Raw genomic sequence first — 17,060 nt, forward strand, 5'->3', positions numbered from 1 at the left:
TGAGGTCTAGCCACGCCAGGGCATCTCTTCCTCAGGACTAGTCTGGCCTCTGATCTGCTTCCATACAATCTCTGGCATGGTAGCATTGGTCTCCTTTGTGGTGGGTGGGATGCACATTTGGAAACCCCTGACTTTTATGCTTATGACACTGCTATACGTAACTCTGATGTGACCACATCTTGAATGCTGGGGCGAATATTTATACGGAGCAAACCTTAGTGAAGCCAGTCCGAAAATTTGCTTAATTTATCACAGAACCTGAAGTTGGATGAGTATTTTTAGCAAGGCCTACCAACAAAAGACTTCAAGAACTGTTTGATTTTTTTTTTTGCAAGTGAAGGCAGAACTTTAGCGCATTTTGTTTAGTAACTCAGCCCCATTAAATATAAAAGCCTAATAAAAAGTATGGAAATGATACTTACTGGAGTGAGGCAGGAACACAGGAGCAAAGATACTGTTACTACCTGTAAAGACAGGAGCAATGAATGCGGTATACAGGGGATGACATTTACTCCGCACACGATGGGCGAAGGGAGAAGACACAACTGCACTTTATTGCGTACATACAGTGTATGAGCCGCCTTAGGACAAAATCCACCTTACAGGCACCCAACAGACGATATTTCCATAAATATAAATGTGTATAAGTTTTTAATGGCGCCATTAATTTTAACAAATAATTTACTGAAAAATAAGCAAAAATTCCAAGTGACGTGAAGTGGTGAAAACCCTGCATCCCATCACAACTCCAACACAGTTTTGTGGACTTTACTTCTCACAATGTCCGAGCATTACAATATACATATACCTCATACGATGACCAAGATGGCAGCGACGGGGCGTTCAACAGGCATGTGCATAACCCCTAAATGCTACCATGGCTGGAGGAGCTCTGGTGATGGAGGTATTAGATGGCGAATACTTACCATAGGAACTGTTCAAATCACCATCTAGAAAGACGCTAAGCTCAGAGGTGGCAGATACGGGAGGTGTAGACGGAGTGTTGGGTGAAATGGGGGGAGAGGTGGTAGATTCATGCTCCGATTCGGTGATCCGGCTGAAGCTGATCTTATATGGTTCTCTTTCCAGTGGGGTTGGATGACCACGGAGAGTGCCAGAAGATGACAGGTGCCTGCCACTATTTGGTCTTATGCCAGGAGACTTTAATGGGTATGTTGTTTTTCGTGGCTGTGAGGAACAGAAGTCAGAAGATGATGCATTGTATATAATGAGGATGGATGGAAACTAAGCCTCACATGGCTGGCAAGTACTGTAATTCATCACTTCTCTGTTTAATAATAGCACATACCCAGGAAGGAAAATTATATACAGTGGACAGAAAGTCCACACAGTCTTAAATTTAAAGGGGACTTCAAGAAATTATTACATTGTGTATATATTTAGGCAACCACATTTAATTTTTTTTTTTTCAACGGAATCGTACAGATTATGGGAGACATTAAAGATGGGAAAAGTTCTGAAATTATTCTTCTTGGTATGATTTTCTTTTTTTTTTTAATTTTATTATGCAAAAAATTGACATTTTAATAGGGGTGTGTAGACTTATATCCAATGTATTCTACTAGTGCATGGTGGTCCTTACACTCCTGTGTCATGCTCTGTTCCCTTATACTCAGGTCTCCCAATAACATACTGAGTAGGATATTCTTGGACAGCTATTTTAAAGGGGTGGTCCAACGTTACATTTGAGAATCCCCAGCGCATGTCACGGTTGGCTCTTCATTTTCATGGTGGGATAAGTTGCTGTGGCAATGAACGCAGCCCCGGTCCCCTAATGACGTCCCGATTGAGTATCCCAACATGTATTGGGGATTCTCAAACAAAATGTTATCGAAATGTAGGTTCTAAAAAAAACAAAAAAAAAAAAAAAAAAAAAAAAAAAAAAGGCAATAGAGGAAGACAGAGGGTACGGTAGGGAATTTTTTATTTGGTTTCGGAAAAGATCACACAGAGGCAAAACAGGTCCCACGTAACTATAAGCGATACTTACAAATCTGGGGGGCTGTTTGCAGCCTCGAGGCTCAATCTCCAGAGATTTATTAAACAGGTAGTCTGAGAAGTCTTTCTCCAAGGTATTTCCCATAGGGTTCAGATTCTCAAAGAACCTCTGCAGTAAGATAAAGGAGACACCGTCAAAACCATTAACCCCTTCAAGACGTGACCATTTTTATTTAATTTTTCGCTTTGGTCTTATCCCTCCTCACTTTCTAAGGCATCATTTTCAATTTTAAATCGACATAGCTACATGAGGGCTTATTGTTATTAGTAGAAGCTTTTAAAAAGTCACCTCCATTATACAACATAAACACAACAAGAGGAATTATTGGTACTCATCGTAAAATCTTTCTTGGAGCTTTCACTGGGGGACACAGGTAACAATGGGTGTATGCTGCTGTCGCTAGAAAGCTTAAACTAGGCAAAAAAGGAAAATAGCTCCTCCTCAGCAGTATACTCCCGACAGGCACAAAGTACATCAGTTAGGCCAGGATCATACATGCGAGAAACACGGCCGAGTCTTGCATGTTAATACCTGGCACTGCTGCCGGCACTTGGATCAGAGCGTGTAGCCGCATAGCAATACATGCAGCTGCACGCTTCGCTCACGAGTGCCGGCGGCAGTGCCAGGTATTAACATGCGAGACTCGGCCATGTTTCTCGCATGTGTGATCCCGGCCTTAGTGTTAAAGCAGTAAGAGACGCAAATAAAAGTCAACATATGTACCAACCCAACAATGAAGGCACGTAGGCCCAAAGAGGTACAAACAGTTAGGGAGGGTGCCGTGTCCCCCAATGAAGGCTCCAAGAAAGAGATTTTACGATAAGTACAAAAATCCCTCTTTCTTTATCGCTTCATTCAGGGACACAGGTAACCATGAGACATCCCAAAGCAGTCCCAAGGGTGGTAACAGAAATTATGCAAAGAAAAAACAGACTTAGGATGGCCAGTGCATAACCGCCGCCTGCAGCACCTTCATTCCCAGGCCTGCATCAGACGAGCGATGAGTATGAAACCTGTAAAACCTCGCAAAGGTGTGCAAAGAGGACTAGATCGCAGCCTTACAAATCTGTAAAGCCAAGGCCTGGTGACGAACAGCCCAGGAAGCCCCCTCCGCTCTAGTGGAGTGAGCCTTCATCCCCAGAGGAGGCCGTTTGTCTCGAACGCGGTATGCCTCCAATATTGCTGACCGAATCCAAAGGTAATAGTGGACTTAGTGGCTGGAAGCCCCTTACGACGACCCTCAGAGATGACAAACAAGGTATCAGAGTGGCAAAAGGAAGCAGTCCTTGACAGGCAGACTCAGATAGTACTGACCAGATCCAACTTGTGGAGGTACTTCTCCAGGGGATGGACCGGAGAGGGACATAGAGAAGGAAAGACAATGTCTTCATTAACGTGAAATGAAGAGACCACCTTAGGTAGAAAGGAAGGAACAGGTCTGAGAACTACTTTATCCTGATGTAGAATCAGGAACAGAGAATGGGATAATGTTGCTAGCTCAAAGACTCTCCTGATGGACGTAATGGCAACTAAGAAGGCAACTTTCCAAGACAGGAGTGAAAATGGAATGTCCTGAATGGGCTCAAAGGGAACAAGCTGGAATGCGTCAAGGACAAGGGTAAGATCCCATGGATCTATCGGGGAATGATAAGGAGGTGCCAGGTGGGCGACTCCTTGAAGAAAAGTCTTTACCTGGGAACGAGATGCCAGTTCTCGTTGGAAAAGAATTGCCAGAGCGGAAACTTGCCCCTTAAGAGTACTGAGTGATAGACCCGAGTTACGACCCGCTTGTAGAAAACCACAGATGGAAGGAAGAGAATACAGGATTTTTGTTTGCTTACCATAAAATCTGTTTCTCGGAGCCTTCATTGGGGGACACAAGAGCCATGGGGTGTATGCTGCTGCCACTAGGAGGCTGCCACTATGCACAAAAAAGTTAGCTCCTCCTCTGCAGTGTACACCCCACCGACTGGCACTAGGCTAATCAGTTAGTGAGAAAGCAGTAGGAGAAAAAAAAGATAAAGTCACAAACAGACAACTCAAACCGGAACAATAGAACACAAGAGAAAGAACAAGAGTTGTTAAACATGGGAGGGTGCTGTGTCCCCCAATAAAGGCTCCGAGAAACAGATTTTACAGTAAGCAACCAAAAATTCTGTTTTCTCTATCGCCTTATTGGGGGACACAGGAACCATGGGACATCCCAAAGCAGTCACTAGGAAGGGAATATGAAGCTTCATTCAGGTTGGAGAACTCACCACTGCCGCATGCAAGATCCTTCTGCCTACGGTGGCGTCTGCTGAAGCGCAAGTATGGACCTTATAAAATTTGGCGAACGTGTGGATGGAAGACCAAGTTGCCGCTTTGCAAAGCTGTATGACGGAAGCCCTACGGTGCACCGCCCAGGAGGCACCCACTGCCTGAGTAGAGTGAGCCCTGATCCCAGATGGAGGCACTCTGTTCATGACCCGGTAAGCCTCCAAAATCACCGTTCTGATCCAGCGAGCAATTGTAGCTTAAAGGCTGGGACACCTCTTCGAGTACCATCAGGAATGACGAAAAGAGAGTCTGTCTTCCTAAAGGGGGCGGTCCTGGCCAGATAGACCCTCACCAGGTCAAGCTTGTTCAATGAATGCTGCAGAGGATGAGCCGGACAAAAAGAAGGGAGGACGATTATCCTCACTTAGGTGGAAGGCAGACACCACCTTGGGAAGGAAGGAAGCCGCAAAACCACCTTAAGCTGATTTTGCAAAGGATTCTATGATCCTGTCATTGGAGTCCTTGAGGGATGCTCCATTAGCAAGCGGGAGTCGTGGACAGCCTGGACACTGGCGGGTCCACGGAAGCAGAAGCTGTCCAATTAGCGGTGAGCTCAGGAGAAAAGGGATATAAGACTCCGAGGCGCTTTCCTCTCTGAAAGCATCTGGTCAGGTTCTCCCTTTCTGTGGTATCTCCTCAAATTCTCCATGAGGGACAAAGACCTTGGAAGATGGTTTTGACGGTCTAAATGAAAACGCCTGATCTGCGGGTTCTGTAGAGGTGTCCTTGATGTTAAAGGTCTGATTAACCACCAAAATTAGGCTCTGGACCAAATCTCTCATGTTAGAGATTTGGTCCGAATCCAGATCCGATTCATCCTCTAGTGGCGCATCGGAGAAAGTCTCGCCTGACTTGGGAGAGGAAGATCCAGGAGGTGGGATGGAGCGGGAAGAGGACCTAGAAAGGCTGGATCTCTTGCAGACCATATTAGCAGCTGCAGGCGTAGTAGGGGGCAACCTGTAAAGTACGGACACCAGGGTCTTTGACATCTTGGTGAAGTCCGCCACGGACTGCGACAGAGGCAGCCCAGCCTGGAATAGGGACTTCGCTGTCGCCTGGGACAGAAAGGGGCTCCTGGGCGGTGGGTACAGTGGGGTTGCTGCAGCTCTGACAGAGGGGAGAGGACTGACCCGAAGGAAGCTTGCACTTATTACACGAAGAGCACACAAACTGACTGACCAGAGTAGAAGAAGAGGAGGAAGAGGTATGAGGGTGAGAGCGCTCTCCTTTAGGCGTGATGAGACAGACCCACTAACAGGTGCCAGAAGGTTAGGGGACAGGAAAGCGCAGAGGAGAGTGTCAGGCTGCAGAGCAGAGCTACTCACCGAATCCTGTCGACTGCTCCCGGGCTTCAGCTGCGAGGATTATACCCAGTAGGACCAAGCAGGCGAAAAACACGGGGTCTTCTGATGCGAACGCCGTCCGGGTGCACCAGCAGGAAGATGGCGTCTCTTAGGAAGATGCAGGGTACCTAGCCGGGAAAAAACGCGCACTGAATAGAAGAATCCCACCCTCAGAGCCAAAAGAGGGGCGGAACTAGTCGCAGAGTCTGGGGGAGGAAGATCGCAGCGACCCAGCAGACTGAAGATGCTGGGAGTTGTAGGCGGAGCCATCCTGCGTGCACAAGAAGAGGTGACGGGCGGGAGAAAAACCTGCCGAGAAAGTGGGGGGCGGAGCCAGCGCTGTAACTAGGCCCGAGAGAGCCGGGACCTAGATTCCAGCTGGTTTCCGCCAAAGCATTGGGGGGGGGGGGGGGGGGGTGTCACGGAGGTCCCCCGCGGCGCAAAAACCAAGTGCCAGGCCCAGATTGCAAAGGGGCACATAGCACAGGAAGCCACTGTGTCTCAAACCACCTTCTCTTCCCCAAAGGACCTGTGAAGCGGTGCTGAGGCCCTCCAAATAAACGCCGCAAGGCAAGGTATCATCCACACTCCGCATAAACGAGACAAGTCCTCAAATGACAGCCCTGAATAAAGGAAAAAGGTTTTTTTTTTTTTCTTTTTCTTCTTTTCCTTTTCTCTTTCCTATGGTCCCTTCAGCACCTGAGGAGGAAAGAGGGAAAGCACCTCCCTATTCACGAAGATCGGACTTCCGGAATGCATGTTGTGGGATATCCACGTCTTCTCAATTGACAGGCTCTGCTGGGCGAGTGGGTAGGGAGACGGAGGCAGGACTGGGTCTGGATCACCTAGACACGCTTCTGTGTTAGGGGCTTGGTGTCCTGCCGAACAGCCATATGAGGATACGGGGTGGCAGTACACGCCGTACTCAGTCTGCGTGGGAGTACAGTAGTGACCGTTCACACTGTATCCCTCCAGGTACCTGAAAAGAAACGACACACATTAGGTAGATATGGGTCTCAAGAGAGACCCGTGTCCACCTCCTACTGACACTAAGCTAAAACTGAGTAGCCTAGTGCCAGTCGATGGGGTGTATACTGCATAGGAGGAGCTAACTTTTTTTGTGCATAGTGTCAACCACCTAGTGGCAGAAGCATATAACCCATGGTTCCCGTGTCCTCCAATAAGGTGATAGAGAAAAGGACATAGGAACCAAATAGTTGTCCTCACACCACCGGAAGAAGGCCTTCTAGTATCTGTGGTAGATACGCGAAGATGCTGGTTTTCTCACCCTAATCATGGTCATGAATGACCTGATGGGAAAACCTGGCCTCCCTCCGGACTGCGGCCTCAACGTCCATGCCGTTAAACTCAGACTGAACTCTGGTGGAATAGGGGGCCTTGCGAGAGAAGATCTGGAAGGTCTGGTAGTCTCCAGGGAACGTCCATAAGTATGTTCACCAGCTCCGTGTACCAGGCCTGTCTTGGACAGTCTGGAGCTATCAAAAATACGGGAATCCCTTCTACCTTAATGTTTTTCAAGACTCTCGGAATCAATGAGAGGCGAAAAAAGTTAAGGCAGTTTGAATTGGCACCATGGGATCACCAGGGCATCACAACCGATTGCTAGTGGATCCTGGGACCTGGCTACGTACTGAGGAACCTTGTGGTTCATCCGAGACACCATTAGATCGACGTCCGGTGTGCCCCATTTGTAGCATATTTTCTTGAACACGGTGGGATTGAGAGACCACTTGCCCGATGCGAGACCCCGACGACTCAGTCGGCTGCTGAATTTTACACCCCCGGAATGTGTACGGCTGATATGGCGGGAACGTTACGCTCCACCTATCGCACAATCCTTGTTATCTCTGCCATCACCTGTTTGCTACGAATCCCACCCTGATGGTTTATGTAGGCCACAGCGGTGGCGTTGTCCGACTATATGCAGACCGGCTGCCCTGCGAGGAGGGTCTGCCAGCAGCGAAGGCAAAGAAAATTGCTCTGATCTCCAGATTGATGGGGAGAGTGTCTTCTTGGGCGTTCCAGCGACCCTGCGCTGTGTGATGCAGAACGACTACTCCCCAACCAAAGAGACTGGCATTGGTGGTGATGAACAACCAGCGGAGAGGAAGAAAGAACTTCCCTCGTAGCACTAGATCTGATAGCATCTACCAGGTCAGGGACTGCCCCCTGAGAGGCAGAAGCACGCGTCAGTCCAGGGAGACGGTCCTCTTGTCCCAAGCCGACAAGAAGGCCAGCTGAAGAGGATGGGTATAGAATTGGGCAAAAGGCACGGCTTCCATGGAGGCAATCATCTTCCCCAGAACTCTCATACAGGACCGTAGGGGTAGGGGAGCTGGACACTTTAAAGTGCAGATCCCTCGGTAGAGTGAGAGTAATTCTCCTTTGGAAGGAAAATGAGAGCTTGGGCCGTGTTGAACATCATACCCAGAAACACCAGGTGATGTGCTGGGGTCAGGGAAGATTTCTCCTTGTTGACTATCTACACGAGACAGACCAGAGTGTTCAGAGTTATCTGGAGACACTGGTCGCATTCTCGACGGGATGGCTCCTTGATCAGAAGATTGTCCAAGTAAGGAATTATGAGTATTCACTTGGAGCAAAGGATGGACATGACCGCTGCCATGACCTTCATGAAAACTCTGGGAGCAGAGGCCAAGCCGAATGAAAGGGCAGTGAACTGATAGTGATCCTCCTCGTTCACAAACCATAGGAATTTCTGATGCTCAACACAAACAGGAATGTGAAGACAATCATTTTGAATGACTACAGAACAAAGAAATACTCCCGGTTCCATGTAGGCGATTACCAAACGGAGGGACTCCATCCTTAAATTGCGGATCCGAACATGACTTTCAATCGCTTGAGGTCCTAAAGTGGGCGGAGCGAACCATATTTTTTCGGGACTACGAAAATATTGGAGTAGAACCCTGAAAACCTTTTGTTCCAGGGAACGGGTACGATTACTCCTGTGCATAGTTGGGAAGAGACAGCCAGAAGAACCCTTCGGGCCTGAGACGATTGTTTTGGTGGTCGAGACAGAAAGAAACGTCTTCCTGGGAGGGAAGAAAAGTCGATTTTGTAACCAGACGTGACTATCTCTCTGACCCAGGCATCATTGACCACTGACAACCAGGCATCCTGGAAGAGGAGAAGCCGGCCTCCCACCCTGGAGAGATTCCCGGGAGGGAGTGACCCGTGACGCCGAGGAGAACCTGTTGGCGCGGGACTCTGAAGACTTGGAAGAGCAACCCCTTGGTCACCAGTCAGAGGCTGGCTAGAAGGACGGCCTCTTCCTTTCCCCTTGAGCGGAAGAGCGGTCATACTGGGCGGAAGTTCCTGAGGCAGAAAACGGCCACAAGGAACGAAACTGAAGTGACCTTTTCTTATTAAAAAGACGTTTAGGCTTGGACTGGGGAAGTGAGGGGCTTTTCCCGCCGATCACTTCGGAAATTATTTGATCCAGTTTGGACGGGAAAAGTCTAGAGCTGTGGAAGCCAAGGCCAGTGAGGGACTTTTTTTGACGGTGGATATGCATTCCACGCTTTCAACCAGAGAATGCGGCGAATAGCAACGATATTGCGGATATTGCTGGTAGCCCTGGCGGAGCAAACAGCCGCATCCAAGGAAGCGGTCAAAAGATATTTGCTGACATGGGCAATCTGGTCTGCCAAATCATCTGGTGGAGCTGCCGATAGGATGCCCTGGTGAAGCATTCTTGCCCAGACCGATATGGAATTTACCACCCAGGCAGAGGCAAAATGGGGCAGAGGTGCCAGCTGCTTCAAAGGCTGACTTAGCCAAGGATTCAATCTGTCTGTCCGTAGAATCATTCAGGAATGCACCGTCAGGCAGAGACAGGACTGTCTTAGAAGACAGGCAAGAAAACAGCGGATCCACATTAGGGGATTCTGCCCATCTACCAATGATGTCTGGGCTAAAGGGATAGAGAATATCGAGCTGCTTTCTTCCTGGGAAGCACTTGTCAGGGTGTTCCAGTGTTTGGACATAATCGCTTCAAATTCCCTGTGATTAGGGAAATTCCGGGAAGGACATTTTACCCATTTAAAGGAGACGGAGTGCTCCTGAGCAGGTGCCTCGTTCTCCTTTATGTTCAGAGTTTGGGTAATATCCAGGATAAGGCTATTGACCATATCCTGCAACTTTGAAGTCTGGTCCGTATCAGACTCAGAATCCTCATCTGACCCAAAAGCCGCCTCAGAGGAGGGGACATGAGGGGAGGAGTGCATCCAGGAGGATGCAGAGGGAACCAGAGAACTGGAAGAATAGCCAGAAAGAGCTCGCTTCCTATGCCTTGTGCCCGATTTGTCCCTATGGAGGTCGAGGTCAGATGCGCGCAAATCACCGTGAGAGGTGTTTGGAGTACTGGTGGCATTGGACAAAGGTGGAAGTCGTTTCAGGACCTGGACCAGGGACTATGAAACTTTTGTCAGGTCAGAGACAGATTGTGAAACGGCTACAGCCCACTCCGGCGGGAGGGGAGTGCTCTCATCCTGGGCGTTAGAGGGCTCCTGTGGGGCAGAAATGGTGGAGGAGCTACAGGACAGGCAGAAAGGGGAAGACTGGCCTGAAGACCACTTTCTTATACAAAAGGCACAGGTGTATTGAATTACAGTGGGCTTAGAGGAGCAAGAAAAAACCTCTCTATGGTTGGGCATAAGTTGAGCCTTGGGGAAACTGCTGTGGAGGAGCTAGACAAAAAGCAGAGCTTACCAGATGCCAGAAAGGACTGTGGAAGCTGTGTCCCCCCTTGGTGCAGAGCGTCCGCAGGTCTGCAGAGCACGCAGCTGTATGCAGTCTTCTCGGCTTGTCCCACAGCGCTGCAGTCTGCTGACCGGCAAAAGAGATAGCAAACATTCTATTGGCTGACACGCCGGGGGCTTGTACAGCCAGGAAGGAGAAGCTCCATGATAGGAGAGGAGAAAGCTCGCCGAAAAAACGCACGTTGCAGGGGGGAGTGGCCAAACTCTAAGAGGAGGAAGAAGCCTTCTATTGGACAAAAAGGGCACGCTTTTTAAAAGCGTGACGGAGACAAGCTGCAGTCAGCAAGGGAGGGGGAGTGTCCGCAAATATTGAGCCCGGCCATTGGAAAAATGGCCGCGGCTGCTGGGTGATATAAACCACCAACGCCATCCTGTCCCTGAAGGGACAGTGTACCCCAGGATGACGCCTGCCGCTGCGGAGTGAGACAAAGGAGCATACTTGTGGTGAGTCCCAGTCCATCTGCACCGATGAGGATCACAGCAGGAGCCCTCGGGTGGGAGAGGGTCGCTGGAAATCGGGATCCTCCTTCTCGCACAGTCTCCAGACGGTGCAGAAGACGGCATCAACCCCTTACCAGAAGGGGGGAGGCCACCGCTGATGACCACCGTCTTCCTCACAGCCCTCTCCGAGGAGAGGGGTGGGGTCTCGGAGAGGGCTGGGGTGGGAAAAAGGCAAAGGACTGGCCACCGGGAATTACCCTGAAACACCTGTAATAGGGTGACAGGGGATTAGGTCTTGCCTGCAGCCTGAGAGTTGGCGATGTGGGTGACACCACATTGCTCTCTGTCGCATAAGTACGGGAAAACAGGGTGAGAAATTACAGCCTGTTACCCTGAGAAGAACCTAAAAGAGAAAAGGTTAAAAAACACAAACAGGGAACCTGAAAAGGAAAATGCGGATCTGGCAGCACATTCAAATCTGCCTCCTACAGACACTAAGCTTAAACTGAAGGGTTTGTGCCTGTCGGTGGGTGTATACTGCGGAGGAGGAGCTATTTTTCCTATTTTGCCCAGTGTCAGCCTCCTAGCGACAGCAGCATACACCCATGGTTACCCGTGTCCCCCAATGAAGCGATAAAAAAAATAAAAGCAATTCTGACATTTACTTTGTAGCAAAAAGTGCCTGGTAAATTTGTTCTTTATCAGGGCTTGTTTTTTTATGGTATGCGATGTAGTTCTTAGCAGTACCAAGTTGAGGTCCATATGACTTTCTAATCTCTTTATTCTTTATTTTTTGGAGGTGACGGGATGAAAAAAACGTGTCTCGTGTGTCCCCAATAGAGTGACGGAGAAAAGAGCAATTTTGTCATTTTATTAGTTTGGACAATTCCTCAGGTCCTGAGCACATGCCATACAGTGCACACATCTGCAGTACACATACAATTAACGTCCATGCTAACACGGCCACAGAGCTATAGATCTCTACATATTCATACCCGGATGTCAGCTTCAACTCGCAAACAATAAGGCTGGTTTTGGTACTGCTGGATCTCCCCAGTGATTTCGGCCACTTTTCGCCTTTTGCTGAAGTTGATCAGTTCTTTGCCATGCCTCTTCAAGAAGTCTGGGTTCCCTTCTTCGGTTTTCAGTATATTTGTTAAATATATTCCTGGAGTAAAGATTTAGAAAAAGAAAACATGAACAATGAGGCGAAGTCTGAGTCAAACATTTTTTTAAATAATGCATAACCACTACTACCAGCATCCAATACCGCTGCCAATAAGGTGGAATAACCTGTATCTAGTGTTCGGCATACAAACAAGAGCCCCTCTGTGCTCATGAGGACCTTTTGGTCAAGTCAAAGACTGTAGGCCAGATGCCCAAGAGAACCCATACTGCCAGTCACAACCCCCAGGGCTAAGTCACACCACCCCACCAACACAGCAATAGCCGCCACACCGTAGGGACCCACACAGTTGATCAAAATACTATGGGAACTGACCCGTGAAAGTGGACTCAGTAATAAGGACAAGACCCCTGTATCTCTCACTTCAGGACAGAAGAAGATGAGTAAGGTCGACATACCAAAAAAAGGCACACAAGGTGGGTTAATTGACTTCAGTTTTGCCAAATATTTCTTGAAGTGATCCTGACTGAGCTCCACAGCTTCATCAAGTATCCTCTTCTTCCTTTCCTGTAACGCCTGAGGGCAAGAAGTAGACACAGATCACCCTGTCACCAGCGTCCTATGAATAAGTGGGGTCAGCAGAAATGGAAGGTAAACCATTGCTCACCTCGAAGGTGTGATCCAGGCGATAGACAGGGACAGAGTTCACTGCGCTCACAATCTCCAAAACGCCATTAAAATTGTTCAAATCTTGAAAAACCTGAAGAATTTCTATAATTCGGCTGAAAACTGCCACCCGCTCCTCGAAGTTGTCAGTTTCCACAAGACACCTGGCCGACAAGAAAGCAGCAGACGTTATACAGATAAGATCACAATTCGTGTCTCCCGACCCCCTTATAACCTCTCTCGGCTGCTGACAATTTTCATTTTTACATTGTACATTTTACCATAGAATGATCTGAAAAATGTAAAAAAAAAATGTAAAGTGTCTTAAAATAGTGGAAAAAAAGGAATTCTGCCATTTGTTTAGTGCTGGCTTTTTACAGCATTCAGTAAAAGTGACCTAACATGATTCTCCACGTAAGTATGATTACAGCTATACCAAATTCCTATATTTATTTTTTTTACTATTTCATTGTTGAATAAAAAAAATCCTGATATATAAAAAAATTGCTATTTTCTGAGCCCTGTGATGTCATTTTTCTGCTGCTGGAGCTGTGAGAGGGCTTGTTTTTTGCGTGCGTTTAGTTTTTAGGATGTTTTGGTTACTTTTATCGCATTTTTGGGGGAGGTGCTACAACCAAAGAACGGCAATTGTGTTGTTTTAATGTTTTTTCTTTATGCGTTCAACCTTTTGTTAATTTTTAGATTTTTGGGAGCGAAAAAGAAGGGGATGAATGATGAAATCTTGGTTTGTATTATTTTTTTTTTGTCCTGGCACATGTTCCTGTCATCATTTGGCTACTTGTACTACACCCTGCAATAGGTTTATATTACAATATATGTATAAAAAAAATAAATAAATAAAAAAAAACCAGTGTGCGATGAAGCCTAGCCTGTGGCTTCACTGGAGTACTGATACAGTAGTGTAGATGGCCGCCTTGTCGGCTCATCATCCTGTGATTGCCCTACTTAGTTGGAGACAGAGCAGCATTTAAGTGGTGAAGCGGCTCTAGTACCAATCACTGTTTGCGGCAGACGCCGGCTATACATCACAGCTGGCATAAGTCTTGTGTGGAGCGGAGCTCAGCTTCTTACATCTTCACCTGTCATAGGACGCAATAATACGTTCTATGTTGGGAAGGGTTTAAATCCAATTTCAGCCGCAGCCAAAATGGTGTGTTTGGGTCAATCTTAATATAACCATCTAATGTTTATTGCAATTTCTCAACTCTCCCCCATTGAAAAACATTGGGGCAGAGAAGATTTAAGCAATTGGATTTTACCATTCCAGATCCTTTATTTTAATAAAAAATAAATCTCCACCAGACATGAGTGTCAGTGGTTTTTTGTCCTCTCCCCATCGAGCAGAGCATGCGTGCATATGAGAAAAGTGCTAGAACTATAGTGTGTTGCCAACTTACAGCTGCTCATGCAATAGATGCCACATTGACAACTCAACCACTAACACATAAAACAGTCTGTCAATGTGTAGCCAAGTGGTCAGTGAGGTCTCGACATTGAAGCTTGGGACTGACTAGCAAGTGTTTATTACATTCTGTGCGAAAAACCTATTAAATGAGGCAATGATCCCTTGCATCTCTGTACGGCCTGCAGCCATAGGTTCCCCGAACTGTAGCAGAACCTACTTTTCAAACCACAGAGTGAGGTTTGTTGTGTGACGGATCATCTTCAGCAAGTTAGAGGAATTAATTTCCTTGTCCTCTTTTGTCCAGACGCTGCCCACAAGTTCTGACGGCTGCACGGCCCTAGGGACAACAAACGATGATGCCTTATACACCATATCTAGCGATGGGCTGCTGTTTGCTTGGTGAGACAGCTGTCCAAGCAACCAGCCATTGCTAGGCTGACATCATTCACGTGTCCTATTAATCAGAATATAATGCATACAGTATACCTGTCAGGAATTAGATATTTGCCTTGGAAAATGTCCTGCCCAGCATGCGACATGGCCTCTCCATGCCAATGTCAAGTGAGAGGTACTGCAAGAATATTTAAAAAAAATCTGTTCTTTCTCCTTACGTCTGTCTGTTGTTGTCAATCCTTGCATTCCCCATAGCTGGAGCAACTTTTCTTTAAATCTTTACATTGTGCTGCTCCTCTGTTACTCTGTCTGGAAAGCTATGCCATTAAATGACAACTGGGTGTTACCGTTCCCCTTATCAATAGGGTATTTTTATCAATAGACGGACAACCACCAGAACTGAGTTTTCATCATCAGATTGTATACAGACATCTATTGGCAAGGGTAATGGGAACTTCCACTACATTTCCAGGATGAATAACAAAGGAACATCCAAATGCAGAATTCTAAGCAATAATTATTTCATGGAAGTGTATTTACTTAAGGTGTCATTTTCTCTTTAAAGGGTTTGTGCAGCACTTCTCACTTTCGCCAGTAATTGCTAGAAAACCCCAACGATAAAACTATGTGATCAGGAGTGAAGGATCCCTTTAAATGATCAATATATGTACAAGTATTTATTTTTTTCAGCAACATCAGATTGACATTTCTTACCTGTACAGATCAGACTCTATAAGAGTCAGTTGACGAGCGATCTCTATGGGGTGCAGGGTCATCAGATCAAAAGTCTCGCACTGACCGCAGCGACTTATGTGCCACTCAATAGGAGGAGGGGGGCTCTCAAAAGTGATGTTGTGGCTGACGCCATTCGCCTGAGCTTGTTTTTTGCGTCTGATGATTTTGGCGATGGACTCCACCCATTTCTTCATGGATTTTCCTAAATAAAAGGAGAAAATATCAGAATCTGATGAACAGAATCAAAAGCCCCTTCAGGTAAATTTCCATCTTTTGAGGGCTTTACCTTTAACACTGGTGATGAAAGTTTCTAATCGCTCAAGAAGCTCCGGGTCTCTTTCAAAATCATAGAAATGATGTTCAACCCAGTGCCGAAATACATTTAATACCCTGCAAAAGATAGCGAGGTCAGTGCAGAGTATATACACCGGAGTGGAGAAGACGCACAGATAAACGGGCCGACGTCACACAGCAGAAACAAAAACCCACCTGAGCTGCACGGGCTGAACATATTCTTTCCGGAATCTCTTAAGGTTTGCACTGATCGGCTGTTCTCCCTTCTCTATCGCGATTCTGTCAGCTTCTGTAGGTTCTGGATCTGGTATTTCGAATCTACAGAAAAGACGGTCAATCAGTATTTTTTTTTATGCATGGCGAAATGAATTGTTCCATAAATAGCATCCTATGAATTTAAAGGGGGTATTCCAGAAAATGGAGGCTTAGATTAATTAAATGTACTGTATTTGCCTCATTTGGTGCCATAAGTTGCACAAACAAAACAAACGAACACACGATGTGCTGCCAAAACACTGCACAAATTTCACTTGTTGAGTTACACTCTCCAAAAGTTGAAAAAGATGTTGTAAAAGGGGGTATAGCATTATGGAGGATGGAACATGGGTGTGGGCTCCATGTTTAAGACAAAGCCGAAAATTAAGCTTGTTCATGTCAAGAGTAAATTTCATGTGTGTACTTTCAGAAAGTCCAAAATGCACCAAATTTCTTAAGAGGTGCACACATTAAGAAAATTTGGTACAAACCACTCCTACTTGGTGTATGTGTGCCTTAAAGGGGACCGATAAGTTCTAAGAAAGATGTAAAAAGTGACAGATGAAATTATAAGTCTTTTCTCAAATACATGTCATTAGCAAATTGGTCCATTTCCCTCACTATTACAGGGGTGCAATTTTTCGTTTCACTTTAGAGCAATAAGCTCAAAATCTGGCGAGGAACCAACTACGAGAGGGGAGATGTTTCTGTAGGGCAACACGGTGGCTCAGTGGTTAGCGCTGCAGCCTTGCAGTGCTGGAGTCCTGGGTTCGATTCCCACCAAGGACAACATCTGCAAGGAGTTTGTATGTTCTCCCCGTGTTTGCGTGGGTTTCCTCCGGGTACCCGGTTTCCTCCCACACTCCAAAGACATACTGATAGGGAATTTAGATTGTGAGCCCCATCAGGGACAGTGATGAAAATGTGTGCAAACTGTAAAGCGCTGCGGAATATGTTAGCGCTATATAAAAAATAAAGATTATTATTAAAAAAAATAAAGATTATTATTATTCTGTACAGCATCTGAATGGTCAATGGAGCCTGGTGCTTACATCAGCAGGGTTTACAGTGGATTCATCAATTCGCCTGTTTTGTTAAGGCACTTATTTATTGAATCCAACGGGAGAATCAACTATTCTATTTTTCTAGTAAATTTTCCTAAATAGATTCACAAACATTGAGAATCATTTCACCAATGCATCCCAATGAACTAAATCAGTGAGACGCTACCAGGAGT

General features: G+C 46.6%; 1 protein-coding gene across 2 annotated transcripts in view; it reads right to left on the reverse strand.

Moving 5' to 3' along the window:
• SOS2 (SOS Ras/Rho guanine nucleotide exchange factor 2) overlaps positions 1-17,060 on the reverse strand; it is a 92,563-nt gene that overhangs the window by 10,654 nt on the left and 64,849 nt on the right. For both annotated transcript variants that reach the window (XM_073577719.1, XM_073577720.1), the window contains 10 exons: positions 15,764-15,886; positions 15,561-15,664; positions 15,254-15,476; positions 14,364-14,483; positions 12,722-12,884; positions 12,513-12,630; positions 11,924-12,096; positions 2,012-2,128; positions 927-1,188; positions 423-464 (listed from right to left, as the gene is read on the reverse strand). In XM_073577719.1, coding sequence (XP_073433820.1) covers positions 423-464; positions 927-1,188; positions 2,012-2,128; positions 11,924-12,096; positions 12,513-12,630; positions 12,722-12,884; positions 14,364-14,483; positions 15,254-15,476; positions 15,561-15,664; positions 15,764-15,886 — 1,445 coding nt within the window. The remainder of the gene's footprint in view (positions 1-422; positions 465-926; positions 1,189-2,011; positions 2,129-11,923; positions 12,097-12,512; positions 12,631-12,721; positions 12,885-14,363; positions 14,484-15,253; positions 15,477-15,560; positions 15,665-15,763; positions 15,887-17,060) is intronic.

The sequence above is a fragment of the Dendrobates tinctorius genome, unplaced genomic scaffold (assembly GCF_039654945.1).
Source record: "Dendrobates tinctorius isolate UK_male_01 unplaced genomic scaffold, ASM3965494v1 ptg000057l, whole genome shotgun sequence".
Taxonomy (NCBI): domain Eukaryota; kingdom Metazoa; phylum Chordata; class Amphibia; order Anura; family Dendrobatidae; genus Dendrobates; species Dendrobates tinctorius.